This window comes from Corapipo altera, unplaced genomic scaffold (genome assembly GCF_003945725.1).
Source record: "Corapipo altera isolate COAL_440 unplaced genomic scaffold, ASM394572v1 68, whole genome shotgun sequence".
NCBI lineage: Eukaryota > Metazoa > Chordata > Aves > Passeriformes > Pipridae > Corapipo > Corapipo altera.
In genome coordinates, this window is record NW_020884919.1 from 5,864,876 (window position 1) to 5,888,087 (window position 23,212).

The window sequence follows — 23,212 nt, forward strand, 5'->3', positions numbered from 1 at the left end:
CTTACCCATGAGCATGTCGACTCAGATGTACAAGGTAGGCTGCAGCCTCGTGCAATGCTTTGTGCCAGAGCTCTGCAGCAGCTGAGACCAACTTCTGCCTTTAACCAAGAGCTTTAGTTCCTTTTTGGACATTGTGAGGCCCTCTGCACATTCATCACTGAACAACAGCCTGCAGGAGAGATGCAGGAAATCACAGTTTTTATAAGTATCTAAACCCTTGCCTTGTGTTGAAGTCAAGTGACACCATCTCTACTTAAGGCCAGGAAGATTTATAGCATTTGCATTTGTTATTAAAATAAAAATAAAAAATAATTTTTTTTTTTTTTTTTAAAAAAAGGAAAGTGTCCAGCTGTTTAGGAAAGGAAGGCTTTGGTGCCAGTGCTTGTTGTGCAACCAGTCCTATGAAATTCAGACTCTGTTGAGGGTTGGGCTGAAACAAATGTGGAGGGAAAAGAGGAAACAATTCTGAAGGCACTCGAACAGAAAACCTTGCAGGATCAAGCAAGAATTTACGTGCCTCTCAGAGGGGTGTTCCTCCACCTCTGCACCTCAGCAGGGCCATGTAAACCTGAATGGGAGTGACAGGGGCTTGCATTGATGAGAGATTTGTTGCAGAGTTGATGCACCAAGGACATTTCAGCTGAAGAAAAGCCATTTCTTTCCAAAGAGTAAAAATGCAAGAAGAAAAAAACCTTTGGTCTTTTCTGCATTCAGTCTAAATCCACATACACTGCAAGTGCTTGAAATGCAATTAATAATGTCAGACCCTTTTACACTTTTAGAGAAGTTATTTATTATTACTATTGTGTTGGCATGACACTTATCACCTCCTTAATAAAGCCTCTCACTTACAGTAATGGATCTAGCCTCATGACCTGCCTGCAAGAAAGGAAAAGAAAGGTTTTAAAGGTGGAAAATTGGGTCCCAGAAAGATGAAGTGATCATGGCCAGAATGGGAAAGCCATGGCAGGGCCATGTGCGAAAACAGATACCCCGGGAACAGGGCTGGCTCTTAATTACAAAAATGAACTTCCCTTCACATTCTCAGATTTAAAGAGCCAAATGAGAGATTTTTAACAGCAGGTTATCTCTGAAATTATTTCTAGCCTGGTTTTGGAAGCAGAAGATGCCAGACAGTTTTGCAGTCAGGGTGTATATGAAAGTTAATGTCAGATCCAGGAGCGGAGTGGCACAACAGGAGGCACAGCCAGCCCTGACAAACCCAACACGTGGGCTTTTGGGGGATTACCTGGCACAGAGGTGAGGTCCTGTCCAAACCTAGCCTGCCAAAAAACAGCATCCTGTACAACAGTGCTGGTGCTCTGCCTCCAGAGAACCTCGAATATGAAAATAGAATTACGACACCTGCTGGAAAAACATACAAGCAGCCACAGACAGAGTACAGACAACCCAGAACTTCTGCTCTGCCAGCTGTTAATTGTCAGCTGGAAACACACTCAGTTTCAATGTGATAAGAAGTGATAAAGTCATACACTTCTCCTCAGGGGACTGAAACTTAGTGGAAAACCTTTTCCTCCACCGTTTCACCTTGCAAAGTTAAGGAGTATCTCTTGGCTGGCTCCCAGTGCCCACGTTTCTCCCTCTGGGCCATAAGCACTGGGCTGGTCTGGGTTGTTTCTTGGTTTCCTTCCCCACCCTGTTCTCACGGCCTCAGGACACCAAGAAGGTGGTGGAAGCAGGTGCCATCCAGTCTGTAGCAGTCCTAAAATGAAGTGCAGAGCTGAGCTGTCTTGTTCGTGGAGGCCAGATGGTCCTCACATTAGAGGAAATTATAAAGGAAAAACAAAAAAAAGAAATATCTTTCATCAAGATAAAAAGTGACTGTGCAGAGACACTTGAAATAGATTTATTTGTTGCCAATCTTCAAAAAACACATGGAAAGAAATTAGGGAAATTAATGAGGAAAGGCAAGGGGAGGGGAGGATTGCCTGGATGCAGCCTTCAGCACAGGAAGTGTCTGACCAACAGGTTCCAAAAGGCAGGAGAGGAAGGGAGAAGTATAAGAAAGATGCAGAATAACTTTCCTTCCTTCCTTCCCTTGAAAGCACAGGGTTCTGGTCAAGGTGGAGTTTTTGTCTTAAGCCTGGGTGAAATTTTATGTATTCTGACGCTTTCCAGGGACTGTTATGACACGTAAATAAACAAGGCTCTGGGACCAGTATAAATGTTAATTATATTCAAAAGCAGTTTGTGGTTGAGAGATGGAATTGGAAGATTTATTTAAATTCCCACTGAAACAAGAATGAATTTGGGGACTGTATTTTCTGGGGGAAGCGGAAGCAAAATACGGCTCTCCCACACAGAAAAGCAAGAATTTCTTCTCCAATTAACCTCTTTATCTGGCTTTGTGCTATAGGTTATATATAATGTCCTTAGTTTAAAATTTCAAATCATCAGAAATATTAATAAACATTAAGTAGTGGCTGAGGGATAATTTATACAAAGTGCAGTGAAGGCACACCCTGGCAGTGCTTGTTTTTTTAAGACATTTGTAGTGGGGTGAGATGCTCCCAGTAAAACACCCAGATGAACACATGTCATTTGTTCCGTGTTACCTGAGGCTCTGAAGCAAGAAATTTGCATTAATATTTGGTAGGAATTACAAGTAAGTCAGGACCAAGATCGGCCATGACCACACGTCCTCTGAGCCCAGGAGGAAAGTTTTCCTTACTTTGGCTGCCTTGAGATAAGTCCATGGTGGGGGGATGCTCTGCCAGAAAAGGGACCTGGGAAGGATGAGGCCTTGGACACAATCTGTAAGAATTAAATAAGAAGGATGTCTAGGTCAAAAATTTGTATTTTTGTCACTGTTATTTTTACGTATAAAAACAAGTCCTGGCACAAGTTGGGTGAATAATTTTTAGTCTGAAGGTTCTTAACAGTTGAGTTGATTGATTCTCCAGTGTTAATTACTTATGTTTTGTGTTGGATCATAAGAGTCACAAGGATTTCTTTACATCCCAAAGTTGGATTACCAATGCATAAAACTGGAGAATGACCAGTTGTTGATAGTAAATAATAGAGAAAGTCCATGAGTCAAATTTATTAAATCTGTAGAACTTTTCTCTGAGTTTCCTCAAATATCATCCACTTTTCCCAAATAACAGATGACATGATCTGCATGAGCACAGAAAAACAAAGTCAACATTTATCTACACGGAAACATCTGCAAATCAAGACCTGGTGGAATGTTTGTTCAGTGCTGGAAGTGTATTAGCTCTTCTTCCAGAAATAATAAAATCAAAACGTTTATCCTCTGTGTGATCATTTTGATACTTTATAAAGTAAAAGCACTCTGAGTCAGGAAAGCACTGCAAAGTGTTTACAAAAGCAAGGGGCTTGGTCTTGTCAGATGAAGTCGATGGCAAAATGCCAGTAGAGTTAAATACTAAAGAAAACAGCCACTGGAGCAATGAGCTGTAATCTTCCTTAATCTATAGTATCAGCTGTTGGCAGATACATACAGAGTGATAATAGGATGCAAAAAAATTTTAACAAAGCAATAGGGACTTGGAGACTGATCTGAAAATTTCTCTGTCACATTTATAAATCCACCAGTGGTACCATCACTACAAAGTATGATAAAACATATGTTTTCTCTACCAGCTTGCTGGCAGGTCTGATCTAAAGTGTCATCAGACTATGGGAATTGGCTACTGGAAATGAAACTCCTGTTCTGCTCTTCTCTGTTCCTTCTTAGAGACGAGAAGAGAAGCCCCGCTGGGATCTGACCATCTCACATGTTCCACAAACCTCCTTCAGACACGAGATCCTTCCAGCTGGAGCTTCTACTCCAAACATTTGTCTTGGAAGGATTTATTTGTTTATTTATTGTTAACAAGAAATTAAAGGAGAATGGGGGATGAACAATACATTTCCTGCATTTTGCAACAGCTGCTGCTTTAGCTAAAAGCAATGGTCTTAAACAATGCACTGCACGGGGGCTGGTCCACAGCCCCCTCTGGGTGTCCAGGCACAGCCCCAGCTCCCATGCCAGGCTGGTCACACAATGGACTTGCATTAGAAGGTTAAGATGTCAGTTTATCTCTTTTCCTCTTTTAGGACTGATTGCAATAAACATCTGCATTGATAAGGGTACTTTAAGGGATGGGAAGCAGCTTAATTCTAGTGGCAGAAGATTTGTGTTTTCTTCGTGTTTTCTAAACAGGAGGGCAGTTGAATTTTGGCATGTCCAAGAAGAATTGGGCTGGTGGAGCAGAAGCAGGGGGAACTGTTCAGACCCCAAGGTGCTCATCCCCCAGCCAGGAGTTTGGGTGTCTGCCCCTGAGTGAGAAGGAGGCACAGGGAGATCCTTGAGATGGCTGCCTGTCCCCAGCCAGCACAGAGCTCCTCTGCTGGGACAGGACAGATGCAATCATGGCACTGCCAGAATGTTTACAGTACCATCACTCCACTGTGTCTGTGGCAAAACAAGGAGATATCCAGGCTTTTGCTGTCTGATGTGCCATCAGCTTGGCATGTGGCAGAGTGACCATGCCCTGGCCCACAGATGTCTTTGGAGACTTAACCAGAACTCTCAACATCTAGCAAGATTTAAATTTCTGTTGATATTTAAGTACAGGAGTGGCATGACTGCAAGGAGCAATGGTCAATAATAAAGATATTTTAGACTTAGGTTAGATATTCATTGTCAGTCTGAAGGATATGACCTTCCAAAAAAATGGTAGTTTGAAAAGCAGGATAAAAAACACCTTCTTAGAGTTATGACCAGAAGGTTATTATTCCTACGAAGGCCTCTGGAAGCTCCAGAAAGGTGAGCATGATCCTACCCCCAGTACATGGAGGCACTACAGCATCATCAGGGAGCTTCAGCAGGATGCTGCCATCTCTGATGATACAGAGCCTGTGCAGATGGATCATATTTTGGATCATCTGGACTAACTCCATCAAAAGACAAAAGACCCTGCACATTGAGCTGGCAGTTACTCCTGTCCTTCCCATCATAAAGCTCTTTGAGAACAGTCTGTCCCTTAGGAAACCAAATTCTGTGCCTAGCAAGGACTATCTGAGAGTATTTCCAGGGACACATGTTTTCAGTCAGCTGGAAGACTACTTTCTCAACATAAACATGCCCCAGTTTTCCTAGATACGATGCTGTGGCAACCTCTCTTCCTCATCTAGATCCTGCCTCAGGTTTCTGCACCCAAGGGACCTCCAGAACCAGCATCCTAAATCTAAAGACTGCAGGGCAAGCCTTGGTATCTCAATGAAAACTATTAATGTAGATATGGTACAGCTCCTGATTAGTGGAGATCTCACCTTACAGCCATGCATTTATTTGGTGTATTTATTTATGAAGAATGCATGGGGTACTCAAAGATTTGCTACATCCTTGATGTAAGCTTCAACAGATTTGTTTGGGCAAATATTGAAGGGAGAGGTAAAAAAGTTCAGCCTCTGTATTTTTATCCTTTGCCCCTTGATTGACATTAGGTTTAATCTTTTCAATATATGGTCTACTATTTTACTGAGCTTGTCTTTTGATGGGATTATTCAGAAATCAGCTATTAGATTATTGCAGTTTCTGTGCCACCTTCATTCCCCTGGCAATGCTCATGGGTAGAGAAGCCTTAACATTCACTTCAAAGTCAGCCCCCAAGACTTCATACAGGCCCAGTAAAACTAAAATTATCCATCCTTGATGTTACAAAGAGCTGCTCTCTGTAGCTCCTTTTTAGGGGACTGTAACACACAATCAGAGCTCTGCATTGAAATGGGCATATTACTAACTGGAAATAAGGATAAAATCTGCAACTGCTACACATGAAACAATGCAGTTTGGGCTTTGCAGGCCTTAATTCTACTGCAGAGTACACAGGGCAGCTTACTACATGGTTATCCACAAAAGCAGTTGCTTTGGGCTGGAACAACCTGTCGTGCTGACTGAGTGGCACAGCTCCCTCTGGGAGACATGGACCAGCTCCTCACTGTCTGCAGTGGAGTAGGGCTCATCCTGGCCTGAGCTCAGCAGGGTTAATCTGGCTCAAAGCTAAAGCAGAAGCAACCTCCTACTCCTGACATCCCTTTCCTTGTGTTTTCCTCCCCGGTTAGCTATGACTCTTGGTTTGCTATCTGCAGACCTAGCCTTGAGAGGCAGCCAAGCTGCAGCACTTCAGCCATCAAGTGGGATAAAAAAAAAACCCAAAAGCAGATTTCATGCATCTCCTGTGTCATCTGTGTTGTGCAATCATGATTTTTTTTATAAACCAGACCCTAACATCAGAGTCAGAGCCCGTGATTCTGCAGGAGAAAAAAGCGTGGTCCCCAGCAGCTGGCATCAGGATGTGATGAGCCAGCAAGGAAAGTTGGATGCATTTGTCAGCCTGACTACTTGATGCTGCTTCTTCAGCTCAGCATCTCCAGCGTTTTGGGAGGAGGATTTATTCCGCTAGCTGCTGCAGCCCTCTCGTGGCCACACAGACGCAGCCGCGCTCCTGCTGCTGGGAAAGCACAGCCCGAAATTCCGTGTGGGAGGAGAGCATCTTGTAAAAAGCACAACAAATAGTTATTAAATAGCATGTTTGCTGAAGAATAAATATATAAATAAATGGAACAGACACTTAGGATGCTATTTATTCCAGGTGTACAAGCAGAGTCGTTGATAAATTACTTGCTTTTGAAGAATCAAAAGAAAAAATACAGATAAAGCACTAAGCAGCCGTGTTTTTAATGGGGTGTCCTATTTCATCTCTCCAGGCTGTCAGTAAACAGTCTGCTTTGAAGTGCTCCTTTTCTTCTGAGTATTTGCACATTGATTTACAAGGGTGTGGGTAAATATTGTGCTCACAGATGGGTTTCGCTGAGAATCTGCTTATTGGAAATGTGTCTGCCTGGTCAGGAAACTCCAAGGAGGGATGAAAAACCTTTTGGGTTGGGGAAGATCTGGGGGAATTTGGACTGTGCCAAATTCCTGCAAAGATTAACAGAGAGATTGTTCTTTGGAGCTTGAAAAGCAAGCCTGGTTTGAGGTACATTTTGGTTTTCCTTTCTAGATAGAAACCAGAGACATCACTATTGCTTGGGAATAAACCACAGGACTCCATAGTGGAGGGAGAACATGAATGGGAGCAGTGCTGAGAGCCTGCCCAACAGCCCAGCTGTACACTCCTTGCCCAGTGCTGGGAGCCAGCACAAGCAAAGGAGATGCCTATAGAACAAACAATAGAATGGATCAAAGGGAAAAGCTTGTGCACAGGTATGGTGCACAGGTATTCCTCTGGAGGAGCTTGTCTAGTTTGGATCGATGTTTCTTGAAATAACAGCAACAGTACCTACAGAGTAGGGTGCTGCAGTACTGCCAGAGAGATATGCTACTGTTTTCCCATTACTTTTCTCTTTTTTTCCCTTACAGGGGTTTCAGGAGAAATGGTTGCCCTTCAAAAAGATGCAATAAAAACCAAACCAAACCTAAAAAACATACCCTAAAAAAACAAAGGACAGAATGGAGCTACAGTGACTCCATGGGCTCATTACCTTTTCAGACTGTGCGATGCTACTCCTGGCAGTAACTGCGTCTGGGCAGATGGCCAGTGAATGGGGGGGATAGGTTTAGCAGCACCAGCAGGGCTCTGCATGACAATGACATCTAATGTTTTGCAAGCCAGTGTGCTGACCCATGTGTTCATGATGCTGGAACAAGCCATTTGATCCATACCAGACATCAAGGCAGCAGCGGTACCTGAGCCCCTTCAGGTGCACACAGGTGTGTGCTATCCAGCTTGAGCATGGAAAAATCAGTTCATAGAGATGGGCTCTGTGCCTGCAGGTATTTCCATCTAAGCTGGTGTTTCCTGCCCTGAGACCTCTTTGCAGTGAGGTGTGGCTGCAGGCAGCTTTTCCCCGTGTGGTCAGTCCAAGGTCTGCACTGCTCTAAGGCACTAAATGCAGAGCCAAACCCGGCAGGCATCCTTTGGAGCTGGCTGCCCTGGCAGTACCTCCTTCAGTCCCCCGAACAGCTCAGGATCCTGTGGTAGTAGTCTTATCTCACCTGTATTAACATCTTATCCACATACACCATATTTGAGTACTGTAGGTGCTGTATTGCTGTGCTGTAGCAATGAGAGACAAGCTGCCTCCCAGGGCTGCAGCACAAGGACAAGCTGCAGCTCACTCACAGCTCTTCCACATCCCCAGGCTCATCTTTCTCACAAGAAATCCTTAATGCTCCCATAAAATGGTATTTTGCATATTTTTTGTTTTTAACTAAATAACCTCTTTGCTCTTCATTTTCTGTAAGCTCATATGTGCAGAAGAAGATGTGACTTTTTTGGCTTAAGACTGCTTTTATTTTATATGGAGACAAACTGTAGTAAGAAAGTAACAAAATTAATATCTGCCTGAAAGAGCATGTGGCAAGGATCATCCTGGGATCCAAAATATTCTCCAAATAAAAAGGCTGATAAATTTTTAAGACATGTCCATATTGCAAGATGCTGAGAGGCTTGGGGTAGTAAATACCTACATTGACAAAACCATGTGAAATACCCTAATGCAGAGCAACTTTCAGCTCAGGTCTGGGTGAAAAGCAGCTAGGATAAATCTTGCTGGTTTTGTCCAGCACAAACGGAAGCATTGGGTCTGTACATGGCCAGCACAAGGGCTGCAGCCTCCTCCTGGCTGCAAAGCAGCCCCTGGTCATACAGACCCATCTTTAGGTGTGCAACATGCTGGCTGCATAGAAAAGTGGAAGTCCCAGAGTTGAAAGCACAGACAGGATGCTTACTGTTAAAAAGTTCATGTAGGCTTTTAGTGAGATGGAGCTCTTAACTTTCTGGAAAATATTCTCCTAGGGGTGGACTAAGTAGCCAGGGTGTAATCTTGGACCTGGTGACCTCATCAGGACAAGGAGCTCGTCCCAGTGTGGCAGGCAGCTCTGCTGACACTGGCTGGCAGTGGTAGGCTGCAGGTGAGCCCCACTTTCTCGCCTTATTGCCTGCGAGTCACCTTCTTTCTATGTTACATTTTCCTGTGACTGCATCACCCCCATCCCCACCCCAGCTTGTCCTCTGCAGTCAGCCCGGCTTTAGGACTCCACCACGATCATGCTCAGGTTGTTGCTGAAGATGATCCTGCCGTCCTTGGTGCTGCTGCACTCGGGCTGGCACAGAGCCTCCCGCAGCCGCTGCCGCAGCGCCGGCGGCGCCGTGCCCAGGAAGTCTTTTGTCCCCGTCAGGAAATCCATCATGAGGCCGCCAACTGCGTCCCCCTCGACGAAGCACTCGGTGATATCCCATCCCGACGGGAACTCGTACACGCGGTATTCGACCCCGAGTCTCTTCAGGACATCCGTGATGCCGCTGGAGGTGATGTAGTGGCCGCTGTCAGTGGAAGGCAGGCAGTCCCTGTACTTCTTCCATAAGCTGGCCCACCCGCTGCTGTCTGCCAGGGCAGGAGGGGAGGTTACTTTTGCATAGCCAAGGCAGTCAAACACCAGCTAATGCACCTGCGAAATGAGCTGGAAATGCTCCCCAGGCCTTGCCAGGACCAGGAGGAGTGCTTTCCCCTTACTTGAGTCTACTTATAAAAGTCAGTGCCTAAAGAGGGGTAAAACTCTGTTTTCCCTCAGCCCTCCCTCCAAAACTCTGCTGTTTAAAGGAAACTCCTAGGTGATGGTCTCCAGCACTGGGATTGCCCAGAAGGAGGGATACACGCAGAAGTACCAACATGCTGACCCTGAACATCCACGCTACCTGTTAACTGTCTCTTGGCTAGAATAGTGCAGGTGTTTTTATACATCAAACTTCAATTTTAAGTGCACATCAAAGAATATATACCTGGAAAAATAGCCCCAAAGAGCAAGGGAAACAGCCTACAGGCAATGTGAGAGAGAGTTTTAATGGCAAAGATGGGAAAGTGTGCTTTATCCACCCCACCATGAGCCCGGGATTTATGAATGACACAAGGGATAAAGCACTCCATTGTTTTTAATAAATGTCACCATGTTATAAGTGCCTCTTTTTCCTGTCCTGCCATAAAGCCTGCAGCTCTTGGCAGCATCTGTTGTCCTGCTGGGGTCTGGGCCACCACTGTGCAGAGATAAGAGCCCTAAAAATGGGCCCACCCAGAGCTCTAGTTGTGTTTTGACAGTGCTGATTTCGCCAGGAAGAAGGATTGACCCCCATTCATAAACAGCCACACTTCCATCTACTAAATCTTCATAAGCAGGGAAGCAAGAACACAAAATCTGTGCCTTAGACATTGGGATCCAAGAGGCTAAGCCCAAGATTGCATGTTCCATATGAAATCCAGCACTAGTTTTAGTTATCTACTACAGAATAAGTGCTACTGAAATCCCCAGGTAAACATTTGTGGCACTCAAATTCAAAGCTCTTCAAAAGTCCAGGAATGAAGCAAAAAAAATAAAAGATCCCACTTACCCGATAAAATTATGATCAGGAGTTTACCATGAAGGTCAAGGCAGCTGTGGAAAAACTTGATAGTATTGGGAATATCCTCCACACGGTACAGCATCTAGAAGAGACAGTTACACATAACCATTATTCCTCCTCCACAGTGCAATGATCCTCCAAAGCCTTAAATCCTTTCTATAGAGTTGTTTTTAATTGTGTACCAGTTGCTTCCCAGCCTGTCCTGACAGCACACACATTTAGGGACACCTCACAGGACTGGGCATCGTCAGCTTTGGTGTTTGTGGAGCCCCTGCAGAAGTTATTGCTCATGGAGAGCTGTCCTAAGCCCTGATCATCCTAACTTTATGCACACATCAGAAACTAAGGAAGGAGTGAAAGCTAATACTCCTATGTCAAAGCAATGCCCATTACCTGGATCATGTGGATGAAGTCAAATTTCTTATGTGTGCCTTTCTCTTTCACCTGCTGTTCGTACTCCGAGGAAGTGAGCTGGTGCCAAATAAAAGAGACATTCTGCAGGTCTGAAGCTTGATTCACCAACTCTGTTTTAAAAAGTAGAAAAAAACCATGAATTTCACAAAACAGCGGATGGATGGTCCTCGCTGTACCCCAGGCAGCAGGTACAGCCTTACCTTTGTAAGCTGCCACATGCTGTGGGTTGGGTTCTATGATTTCGTTGTCAATAAGGACCCCTGGGTGCACAGCCTGCAGTATCCTGATCATTTTCAAATCCTGCTCACCTATTCAATAAACACAAATTCATTGCTTTAAGAAGTAGACAAATGTGATGAACGGGTTCCAGAGCATCTGCCACCACTACTGCCAGGAAATCCCCTGAGCAGGAGTGAGGCATATTTGACCTTGTGGCTTGCATGGTGGAATCTAACTGTGTGTGTATGTGCCCTGCAAAGTTAGCTATTGGTGCTCCTCTGTTGCAATCTAAGCTCTGGAGAAGCAAGCAGCAGTCTGTCTTCCAGTGCTAGGAAATTTCCAGCTTTTTTTGACATCATGCAGGTCACTTTGCTCTTTTCCCAGAAATGCTGTGATATACCAGACCTATAAAGTCCACCTAGTACACCTGGAACTATGTAAATAAACAGCAGAGGTGGGCAATGTGTCAGGACTTCAGCAAGAATCCTGTCTCTAGCTGATGGTGGGGCCTAAAAATAGTCCTGCCTGTGCAAATGTCACACTGAGAGGTCTTGATATGAGATACTGCATCCTCCCTAGCCTTTTGGTTGATGCACCAGCCATGAGAAAAGTCGTCATCTTTGGCAGGTGTTGCAATAAATAGAATTGAAGGAGGGAAATACTACCCATGCCAGCACTACAGGGACATCCAGGGCAGGAGGAGTCCTTTGAAATTGGAGAAAAAATACCCAAGGCTCCTGAGGAATGGAGTGGCAGCAGTGCAGGGTTGGCACGAGGGAAGAGGCTGAGGCTGCATCAGCTGAAGGCAGATGCACAGACCAATGTTGTTGTCAGGAAGGAAGATCCCCACAGCAAGCAGCCGAATCGTTTTAGAAAGTCCTAAATTTCAGTTTTTAAGTGCCTGGGGTGGGGAGCACCAGCCCTTAGAGGTGCTGCTGTGGGCTCCCTGCAAGCTCAGAGCAGGTGGGAGGCAAAGGATCGCTGCCCCAGGCCCTAGAGCCACTGATGGTGGCAAATGAGCATACCAGCAGCAAGTGGGTATCTTAAAAGCTGCTTGGGTTTGGTTTTTTTCACTCCCTCTCTGCAAAATTCCTTAATCCAGTCTTTGCAAGAGCAGGTAAAAACGTCCTCAACCAGGCTGTCTGCAGAAAAGAAGCAGTAAAATACGATGCTCCAGAGCAGGGATTTCTCTGCTGCAGCTTGCCCTGCCAGCAACAACCCTTCAGCACTGACCACAGCAAGGCTGGGACAGGAATGAAACCCCTCTGGCAACCAGCAGCCCATGCTGCTGGAACCGGTCATGGGAAAACACAGGGTGAGTGAGAAAATGTGATCTGGACTGGGACACAGGCTTTTAGGATGTAGAGTTGGTCACTAATCCCCATTAATATTTTCATCAACTAAACTAATTCTGGGGGCTCTGTGAAACCCAAGTCCATGCTTGGAAAGGTCAGGGATCAGACATAACCTTTTGCTCAGTGCCATCCCAGCTCACTCCCTCCCCAGCCACAGACATTCAGCTCATGCAGCCGTGGGCAAGCTGAGGGGGTGTGGGTCTGTGCCACTGTCTTGTCATCTGTGAGGGGCAGTCAGCCAGGAAACAGAGGAAATTTTAGAGTTTTTATTTTTCCATTAAAACCTCTTCTGAAAAGGACATAAGGAAAATTAAGGATAGTGCTAAAACTTCATTTTCCCCTTGTGTTTTCTTGGAGTCAGGATTTCTGTTTTATATTACTTAATGAAACTAGAATGTAATTGAGAACTGAATTATTTCTTCCTGCTTGCTTTCTCATATGCTCCAACATATTCCCAGTTGAGGAAAACAATCCAATGCTAATTTTCACTTACTCAGGAAAACAAGGGGAAAAAAAGTGAGAAAAATACTTTCATTTGAAAGTATTAGCACTTAAAATTCAGCTGAAAATACTTTTCAAAGCAAAAGTAAACTCTGACAAATCGAACTGCTGTTTCTATTCTCTACTTTTTATTTTATCCCAGTTTCCCTAGGAGCAAAGTTAGCTGTTTCACCATTTTTTTGATTTTGTTTTTTTTAAAACACAAATACATTTAGAATCTTAGCTTTAAAGCTATTTTTCCAAAGGATGGGTTTCTCTCTGGGGAAAAATATCATTTGCAGTTAAACTCTACTTTTCACTGGATAAAAACACAGCAGTAACAAAGAAACATGTCTTGAAAAAGCTGATGCAACCCCATGCTAATGATTGTGGCCAGCTGGTTTTGCAGTACTGGGAACAGGGCATTGCCCAGCCTTGGCCTCTAGGGTCCCTAAAAGCAGGTGGGTTGGTCTAAGGCAGGACTTTGTGTGGAAAGAACCTCTCTGATGTCTCTCTGTCAAGGTTTGAAGATGCTCTTATACCTAATCAGAAACAGGAGACTTTGCTTTGAGGCATATAAAATCAGGTGAGAGTCTTCAAGAGGCAGAAACTAAGCTAAAATCACACACATCTCACTGCTCAGAAAGATTTGAGCAGCAGCATTTCAGAAGGGAAATGGAGAAGGAAGGGAGGGAGGGAGGCAGGGAGCCTTGTTCTCATCCCAGCTCCACTCTTCCTTCTGCCCTTCTCTGTTTCAGTGAGAAGCACTGTCGTTAATGCCTGTTATCCTCATTACCCAAAATTTCAGAATAACCTTCTGCTACCCACAGGGACCCCCATTCCCCAGAATCAGCAGTGCTGCCACACTCCTTACCTGTGCCACTTCCAACTCCCAGAACATTTATAGTCGATTTTCCATGGCCAAGACTGAAAGGATAAGTATGTGTTACTCAACCGCACTATGTCACATGACTTTGTTTTCATTCTTGTTGCTTGGATGACACATTGGCCCAGAAATTTTCATGTTACGCACACAAATTGGGATAGAAATTGGAGCATCCCTCTTGAGCCCAGCTACAACCAGCATGGTGAGAGCCAGCCCAGTATTAGCAAGCTCATATTTCAAAGTACAGTAGGTACCAGGGTGTAGTGTTTCTCCCCCTTTACCAGAGAGTTTCCTTCAGGCTGTGGCTGGCACTGTGCAAAAAAGCCTTGGGGATGCCCAGGGCAAAGGGCTCCCTTTGGGAGTAGCGGGGCTGTGCCTGGCTGGGGTGGGCATTGCTGAGAATGCAGGTGAGCTGGGGAGAACCTCTGCACCCTCAGGAGAAAATGTTGGATATAAATACCCAGAGAAAGCAAAACCATCAGGCTATCCAGGTGATTAGAAGCAACAGAATCACAGAATGTGCCGAGTTGGAAGGGACCCACAAATCATCTCTTATCAACATTAATCTTGATTAAAAATTGGGAGGAATCTTCAATAACTTTTATCTTAGAAAAATTGCTTATTAAAGGATTCCAGTCATGTGGTTCATAGCAGAATATTTAATAACAGCCTGACTCAAGGATGAGGGGCCATGTTCTGACTTGCTTTATAACTTTATTCTGCTCTTGGACATGGACTGTGTTGGGGAATTGAGTTTCCCATACACAGTCTCAGGAGACACCACAGCAAGGATTCCACAAGAGTGGAATGAGCAGCACATCCTGAAGGGTGTGAGTAGCCAAGGAGACTTAGCCCTAATGAGGGTCAAGACCCTTTGACAGACCCACAATCAGCAACACAGAAAGCCACAAGGTTTTGCATCATTTAAATTCACAATAAAAATTTCCCAATACAATCTTCGAATTACTATGATTTTATTGCTTATTTTTATATATATATCTGATCCAGAGAATAAAAAATTCCTGCCCTAACTTTTTTCTCAATGGAGAATACAGTTGCTGTAACATCCAAAAATTATCCAAACTTGAAAGGGCTTTCTTATGGTTTGGATCTAGGCTGTTCTGAAATTATCTGCAGTTATCCAGTCTTAATATATTACATCAATACTTCACAAAACTGATTATCATTTGGTACTTAAGCAATGCAAATCGACTTAGGATAGAAATAAGGAAGTCTTAGGGGATTGAGAAAACCAAGAATTAGTCACTAGAAGAGAATTAGAAATGTGTTTCTGTTTAGATGGTGTGTGATGAAGTCCCAAAAGCAGGAAGAGACCGCATGAGAGCTTTCTTTTGAAAAAAAACAAACAACCAAAAAACCCCAAATTTAATCCTTCGAAAATCAGCTAATGAAAAGAGATGGACATGAAAATGAGGTCTTGATTCTTTCCTTAACATAAGCTAAGAGGCAGCACAGTGTATTAATTGAAATAGCACATACTCTGGAGTCCTTTAGCAGAATATCCTGTAACTCACTATTAGGGGATTTAAAACTGAAAAGCATTAAAGTTCATTCCTGCCCAAAAAAACCCTTAAATGTGTTTGCTGACCCTTGTATGCAGGTTGACCTCCCAGGATAACAGATGGCTTTCCCAGCTTGGTGGAAGCAATCCTTACCCAGCCATGATATTGGGCAGTTGTTCCTTGTTGAACTCATCCATGCACTGGTGCTCGGTTGAATGATCCAGAAATGTCTTAAAGGCCTCCACATACTCCTCAGCTGTGAGGCTTCTCATGGAAGGGATCATATACAGCTCTTGAGAAACAAATATGGATTGCATGTTAGTGGTTTCAAGGCAAGTGAAGGGTCAAAGCACTTACCTCATGGAAGAAACCCAACCCAACCCAACAGGAGAGAGAGATTTGGGAAGACAATGCAGAGGATGCACTTTCCAACTGGTTTGCACTCAGGGTTTGAAAATTATTCTTGGATATCCTTTGACATCAGCATTTTTGTTAAGTGCCTCATCACTAGAGGTAAGTCTGAGGAAAATGTCTCAAAAATGCTTAGGCAGATATGGGGACTGGAGGGTTTGTCTAGGAATGTGAAGGGAATTGCACAGCAGGTCCACAGCTGGTGGGGGGCCCATCACTTGTGCCCATGCTGGGCAGTGTAACTGAGATGGGCAGCTACTGACACACTTCTTAGGAGTGGTGATGCAACACAAAAACTGCCACCTGCAGCTGAAGCAAAAACAGTCAATGCTGTGCATCTCAATTTCTGACTCTCGCCAGCATGGGACTGAAATGGGCTGCCAGGGGGGTGAATTCCCTGCTGGGAACTGCAGCTCATGGCCAGGAGAGCAACTGATATCAAAATGTTTCATCTGAATGGGCTCATGTTCAAATGTGGTTGACTGACAACAAGATTTCTCTCTCAGAGTCGAAACCAGGGATACTCCAGGGGTTGCAAGCAATTATTGTAAAAACTCCCTTTCCTGCTGTCTCATCCTAATGTCAGAGCTGTTGCCAGGGCACAAGCTCTGGCCAACTGCTTGGGTGTGAGGATCTACAACAGGACTAAGACCAGATGCTCACGAGAAGATGCCCTGTGGCTGGGTACTGGCTCTGGATCTGTCTCAGGCAGAGGGCTGCAGTAGGAAGGCAGTTGTAGTGCCAGCGTCGGTGTGCAAGATCAACATTGGAAAGGCACCATTCAGTGGGGAAAAAATCAGCTTTTCCTCCTAGACAAAATGAGGATGAAGCACAGGACAGAGCAGAACATCATCATCCTCATTTTTGCCTTTCAGGGAGCTGCTTTCTTATCATCTGCTTTTAGTTACCACTAATAAGAAAACTGTATAGCTCATCTGGGACTGTGCAATCTCAAATTAAATGACTCTGCTGTTTCCAAAACCACATGTCATTGACAGCTGTGTTTCTGGTCCAGAAAAATATCAACATCTACCCTCAACACTTGGAACTAAACCCTAACATAATCCTGAAATCACCTGAATTGCAGTTACCTTCCTGCTTCTTTTTTTTTTTTTTTAAACAATCTCTAACTCCAAAAGAATTAAAATATGTTTGTAGTGATAGCAAGCTGAGTGGGCATTTTACTTTATTCTCCTTTTTTATTCTCTCAAATACCTGAATTATCGTGTGGAGTTGTCAGAATCTCTGCTTCAAAGTTCATGCTGGGGAAACTATTCCTGTAAGGAAAGTATAGCACTTCAGTTATTTGAAGAACCTGTATGTTTTTTTTAAGTTGCATTGAAAATGCAGAACAAAGGGAAAATGCTCCAGGACAGATTTTCCTCTCCTGATAATCAATGATTTGTTCTTTTTTACTAAAGGAAGTCAAAACTTCTTTGTTAGCTGATCATAGAGTCATAGAATCCTAGAATATTCTGGATGGAAAGGGACCTTAAAGCTCAGCTTGTACCAACCCCCTGCCATGGGCAGGGACACCTTTCACTAGGCCAGGTTGCTCCAAGCCTCATCCAACCTGGCCTTGGACACTTCCAGGGAGGGGGCATTCAGAACTGGCCACTTGCACCAGTGTTTGTCTGTGTTGTGGAAGTTTTTGTACCCCAGCAAAATCATTAACCAGTCAATGCAGTTGAAGGCATTAGATTAATATTAAACATCTTGTGAAACCTTGAAAGAACAGTGAAATTAGGAGAAGGTTATAGTGAGCATCAGCATCCAAAGTGCTAAAATATGTACTTGGCCTGTTGTTTCAGGGACCCTTTTGGCTTTGCTTTTTTTGGGGTTTTTTTATTTGTTTGTTTGGTTTGGTTTGGTTTGGTTTTTTACTTCAGATTTTCCTGGCTGCAAATATTACATCAGGTAACTTGCAGAAGATATTTGTTTGAAGGACAAAAGTCAAAGAGGGCATTTGGCCATAAATGTTTTCATTCAGTTACATGTTTTCACTCTTAGTTTTCGGGAGCTTTTTTTTTTGTGAAGACCTCCAGCAATGGAGTCACATCTTCCTTCATTTTGAAACATACCTCATGTATAAAACAGGGATGAGGTGCCACTGGAAAAAAGAAAGGGAGGAAATTAAACTGGAGCAAGGACCTTGCTTCTGCAAGTAAAATGTTGGGCTGATCTGTCTATGCAAAGGGAATAGTCATCTCCTGGGTAACCACATTTCAGCATCAAGATGCACAGCAAGACTTAAGGGTGATATTCCTGTGTAATCTCTGTATAACCTAACACATCACTGCTCCCAAAACCTTGCTGTTAGAACATACGTCATGAGAAGCAGTCTGAGATAGCAGACAGCAACCCACAACTCTCCTCTCCCATGGAAAAAAATTCCATGTGAAGAAGAAACAAGGTAGGAGGTGGAAAAGTAAAGAAGGGAGTCTTGTGGTGGGGCTTTGAGGTGCAAACATGTAACAATTTGCTGGCAGGTAGCAAAGAAGTGGCCACAGGTGCAACTAGCACACTGCTTTGGTCAATGAAGGCAAGAAAGGACTGAGATGTCCCAGAGGTCTTGGAGATGCTGGGGCACTGCCAGAGTCCTGCAAGAGCAGTTGATTTCATCTGAGTTCAGTACCAAAGCCATGTAATTGTCTCCTGTGAGAAACTTCAAAGTCTCGGTTTCACCACCCTGACCTCACCTCTCCTCAGGAAAGGCCTCGTGGAAGTTCAACAGGAACAAGCCTGAACTCAGCCCACCTCCATAAGCTCCAGCTTGGCTGCAGGCCAGTCCCTCCAATTTCCACTCTACCCTCTTCCATCTCTGCCTGCCAATACAGAGGACTGTTTTGTCCCCTCAGCTGGCTCAATCCAGCAAGATGGTTTTCAGAACAAATGTTCCACTAAAATGCTGAGGGGTAGCATGGCTTCCCCTGTTCCCCTGGCTTCCCTAGAGGAACAGTTCTGGGCATAAGCTCCATTTCTGACCGGTCAAATGTTTCCAGCCGTGCCAGGAGACCTGCCAGGTGACCTGGGCAGAGTGCAGCACAGGAATTCACCAGGACGGATGATGCCAAGATAACTCTTCCACTGACAATTTTGCCATTTCTCCCCGGGCAGGGGTTAGATTCTAAGACTGATTAACACTTGTTGGTGGCAAGGTAAAATGGGAACAAATAGAATTCCTCTAAAATCTGGCTTAAGATCTAGATCCTAAAATTTGAATACAACATTTTGGGCTGGTGCTGCCCGCCCCAAGGCCCCAGTACCCCACAGCAGGACCAAGCTGGTGACTGCCAGGGATTGGGATGCTCACAGGCTGCTGGTCCTGCCACAGGTCCCAGCTAAGATGGAGCTTGTATTAGCAAGGTTAAACCTCTTCCCTCCACGAACCAAGCAGGATGTACTATGGACTGCAGGTGCAGGGCACAGAGGGAATTCACAGTGTTGCTTTAAATGATGCAGCCCCTTGAAGTTAAAAGAAGTTTTTTCTAGGAACACAAATTGCAAGAGTATCTTCAAAACTTATATACGTTTCATTATACCTAAACTTAGGCTGTGGAGGGGCTAAAGGTCTCCCTCAGCCCCCGTCCCTCCCAGGACAAAGGCACATCCTCTGCCACTCCCACCTTACACACACCCATCTGTGACACAGAAACAGCGGGATGCTGGGGAAACACCATCCCGCTCCCTGCCAAAACCCACTTACCTCTTCGCCTCCGGGGCCGCGTCCATTGTCGGGGTGGATGCTGTCCAGGGACACAGGAGTTGGACTTTGATAATCCTCGTGGGTCCCTTTCAGCTCAGAATACTCTGTGCTTCTGTGACACAGCAGCTGGGCACGGGGCCGGGGGGCAGCCCCTAGGTCAGCATGTCCATCTGCCGCCCGCGCCGCGCCGGACGCTCAAACCCCGCGGCGCTGGGGGCGACCCGGGAGCGCGGCCGCGGCTCTGCCGGCACCTGTCGGGACAGGCAGCGTCACTGGGGCGAGGGGGGGAAACCCGAGCCCCGCGGGGAAGGAGCGGGGGGCCGGGGTGGGCAGTGAGCGGGGCTCGGCGTCCACAGGGATGTCCTCATCGCGCGGGGGCTGCGCTGCGGTCAGGGGGAGAGAAACAAAAAAAGGGACACGTTGAAACTTCCAAACCTTTAAAGCCTGAGTGGAAGTGGCTTAGGAGTGTCCGGACGGACGGGAGGCTATTTGCGTTCACTTTTTAATGTGCTGTGAAACCTTCCTCCGTGCTCAGCGCCCTGGGCAGAAAGGAACGCTTTCCTGCATCCTTGCCGCGCTGCTGCCTGATAGATGGAACATGCACTGAGAGATCCCTGCTTTCTCCAGGGACAAGAGGAGCTCTGACTGCCCGGAGACCTGAGCAAGTGATTTTTCCATCTCTGATTCAGGGGGAAATGGGGCATAATGGCAGCACCTCTTGCGAGCACTGCAGCCCCGCAGTAGGGCATCCTGGCACACCCCCGGTCCTGCCCCATGAAGGGAACGGGGATGGGCGGGCAGCCAGGACGGGGTGCAGCGAGCCCAGCCTGTTCCCTCTCTGCTTGCTAAACCGCAGGGTTTAGAAGGCAAGAAAGCGTATTTTGGGACAGCTGTCCAAGCCAGAGGTGGCTGGAGGTTCCTAGGAGAGGCTAACACAGCAGAAGGTGCAGTGGTCACTGTTCCAAATACAGGAAATCCTGAGTGTCCCCTGCACCCTGCATCAGCTTTTCCCCTGCCCACATCCACAGGACTGATACTCCTTTTGCCTAAAATCTAGTAACACAAATGTAAAAAAAGAAAGGATTTAATGACTTTCTATTTCCAAGTGAAGTCTGCTTGTGCAAAGAGCAGCATTAGGACCCTCCTCACTCCCTTCCCCTGAGGGCAATGGGTAGAACGGATTTAGCAAATGACAGATAAAGCCTCATCCCTTGCTGAGCTACCCAAAACACTGCCTGCCCCACACCATCAAGTGACCTGCCTTGATTTAGACTAGATTTGGCTTCCAAATGGATTCAAGTTATCCACTGCAAGGCAGGTCCACAGCAGCACATTAAGCTAGAAATGACTGCATTGCTACTTCTAACCAAAATATTCCAGATATTTATTGAAATATTTTGAATAGGTGAGGAAAGACAAGAACCTCTTTGCTAGATCTGAAGCACAGATTTGGCTCCATTTGACCACCTGAGCAGTGATTTTTACATCAGTCAATTCAATCCCTAAACATTCCTACCAGAGGTGCCAGCCCCCAACACCAACTGTGCACCAGTGGATGCACCTGGAATATCTCAGCTGCCTCATGACCCCCAGCCACCTCTACCTTGTCCCAGCTAAGCTACCCCTCCATTCCCCCATGACAAGGCCAGGGATGGACACCCCGCAGGTCCCGGCAGGAAGCCATACCTCCCCAGAGCAACAGGAGCTGTTGAGAAATCTCCAGCATCCAGGAGCTGCGCAGCCCTTGGAAACCTCCTTGTACATCCAAGGGGTACTGATACCCCTCCGTGTCCCCTTGTGTCCCTCCCAGCTCCAGGAGACCACGTAGGCGCATGCCACAACTGAGCCGGCATTAGCCTACAACAACAGCCTTTGTTCCCCAGTGCTGGAAACAACGGGACATTGTGGGCAGCTGCCCTGGCCGGCAGAAATTGGCAGCAGGGTGGCTTTGGAGGATGTACCCTCTGCAAGCCGTGTTTTCGGGTGTTCTGGCAAGCTCGTGACTAAATCCGCTCTGAACTCAGTTTTCCGTGCAAATCGAAAAAGCTGGTGTTTGATCAGTGAGGTGATGGCTAAAGCTAGAGCTGGGCTGCAGGGAGAGAAAAACAAAGAAACTGTGTTTATCCCCACACACTGCGGCTGCAGAGGTCAGTTTTGGGCTGATCCAGCAGAAATAAGTCATTCACTTTCCCCAGGGCAAGCAATGCCTGAGGCTGGTATTGCCCACGGCCCTGAGCTCCCTTGGTGTTCCATCTCTGTCATCCCATCATGACAAGCTTGGACCTGTGTCTCGAAAAGCCTGGATATTCAGAAATCAAATTTCAATGACTTTATCTTCTAAATAGTGATCAGCATTTAGGCTGATGAAGGTCCTTGGCATTTTTACAGTGTCCATGGAAGCGAGGTTGGAACTAGATGGTGTTTAAGGTCCCTTCCAACCCAAACCATTCTGTAATTCTATGATTAGTAGTTTATTTTTTGAGACCCTTTCTGCTCCACCTAGGGCAACTGATTACGGCTCATGTAATTTTTTGTGTAACTGATTTTCTTGTGAGCAGAGGTCTTCTCTTCTGCAGCGGTTTTCCCTTTTTCAATGAAAGTGTTTTCATCGCTACATATTTTCAGTTTTTCTAGATGTATCTCCCAAGATACATCCAGCAGTTTCTGTACTCTCTGAAGGGAAATATTTGGTGCAAACATGTTATTCTGCACCAAGTAAGTTCCAGTAAATAAAACGATAAGCAATTTTTGTAGCACACATTTTCCTATAGTTAAAGAAAAGATTTCTCATTAAAGGAGAAGATTTTTTTGCTTTAATCCTATTAAATATTTAACATCTGGAAAGCAGTAGGTCTTGGAGTTTGAGCAACAGTATTTGTTTTTTATATGTGTGTACAGGATATTTTCCTATAGGAAAAAGAATATGATTTCTGATAAATACTGAAAATAACAACATCACAGAAACAGAACCCATCCCTCCGTGGGAGTAAGATCTGCTGGGCTCCAGTCATGTTTGTATTCAACCTTCCAAAGAACCCAAAGTATCTAGGTCTGAAGATCAATAATTTTTTTTTAACACAACCCTTCTTGCCTTTTCATTAAAGCCTGGGTGCTGGTTCAGTTCTTCCAGACCTTTTAAAACAACCCTTCTCAAACCATTTGACTAGAGGTCATAACTCATGTAGTTGTAATTACAAAGCCAAGGAGAGGGTACAGGGAGAGTCTGATGTGGTTGCCTGCAGAAAAGGCTCTTTTATTCAAGGTGAAGACCAGCTTTGCTCTACAGACTATACGGTATTCAAAAAAAAAAAAAAAGTCTCTGAGAGCAAAGGCAGGTATGGCAAAATGTGCCTTTACCCCTCAAGAGCTCACGCGTTTTCAGCCAGGAAAACACACTTAGAATTCAAATTTCCCTGTAGCTGCCAATAGCATGTGCTGGAAGTGTAGCCTCAGCAGGATTAAACACTTCCAACAGGTACAGTGCTCCAAAAAAAGGGGTATCTGCAAACTCTGCTGTACCAAAATATGAGAAATTGCCAGCAAAAGATTTTGTCCCTGACTCAAAGTCAGCAGTGCAAGTAGTAAGGTCTGGAGACTGGTCCTTGAGAAGTTTTTCTGGTTCAAGAGGACGGACTAAGGGAAACAGAGTTTTGTTTTTTTTTTTGTAAGAAGGCTATGAAAAAGGACCCTCACAAGGCTGGAACGGCTGAGGAGGTATCTACAGGGAGCTCAGTGCCACAGGAGGTTGGCTTCAAGCTAAGGTTTTTGAGCAGTGCTGGTGTGCTAAT

At 45.2% G+C, this 23,212-nt stretch overlaps 1 protein-coding gene across 2 annotated transcripts; it reads right to left on the reverse strand.

Annotated features, from left to right (window-relative positions):
- Positions 1 to 8,785: 8,785 nt before the first annotated feature.
- LOC113953317 (carnosine N-methyltransferase 2) lies at positions 8,786 to 19,611 on the reverse strand. 2 transcript variants are annotated; one of them, XM_027656340.1, is made up of 8 exons: positions 19,425 to 19,611; positions 16,934 to 16,995; positions 15,461 to 15,599; positions 13,773 to 13,825; positions 11,045 to 11,152; positions 10,824 to 10,954; positions 10,419 to 10,512; positions 8,786 to 9,420 (listed from the first exon to the last, which is right to left on the reverse strand). In XM_027656340.1, exons 1-8 carry the CDS (start codon positions 19,448 to 19,450, stop codon positions 9,065 to 9,067), a joined length of 969 nt encoding a protein of 322 aa, XP_027512141.1. In that variant the 5' UTR covers positions 19,451 to 19,611; the 3' UTR covers positions 8,786 to 9,064. The 2 variants fall into 2 exon arrangements, with proteins under 2 accessions (XP_027512141.1, XP_027512142.1); XM_027656341.1 differs by lacking the exon at positions 16,934 to 16,995.
- Between the last annotated feature and the right edge of the window lie 3,601 nt (positions 19,612 to 23,212).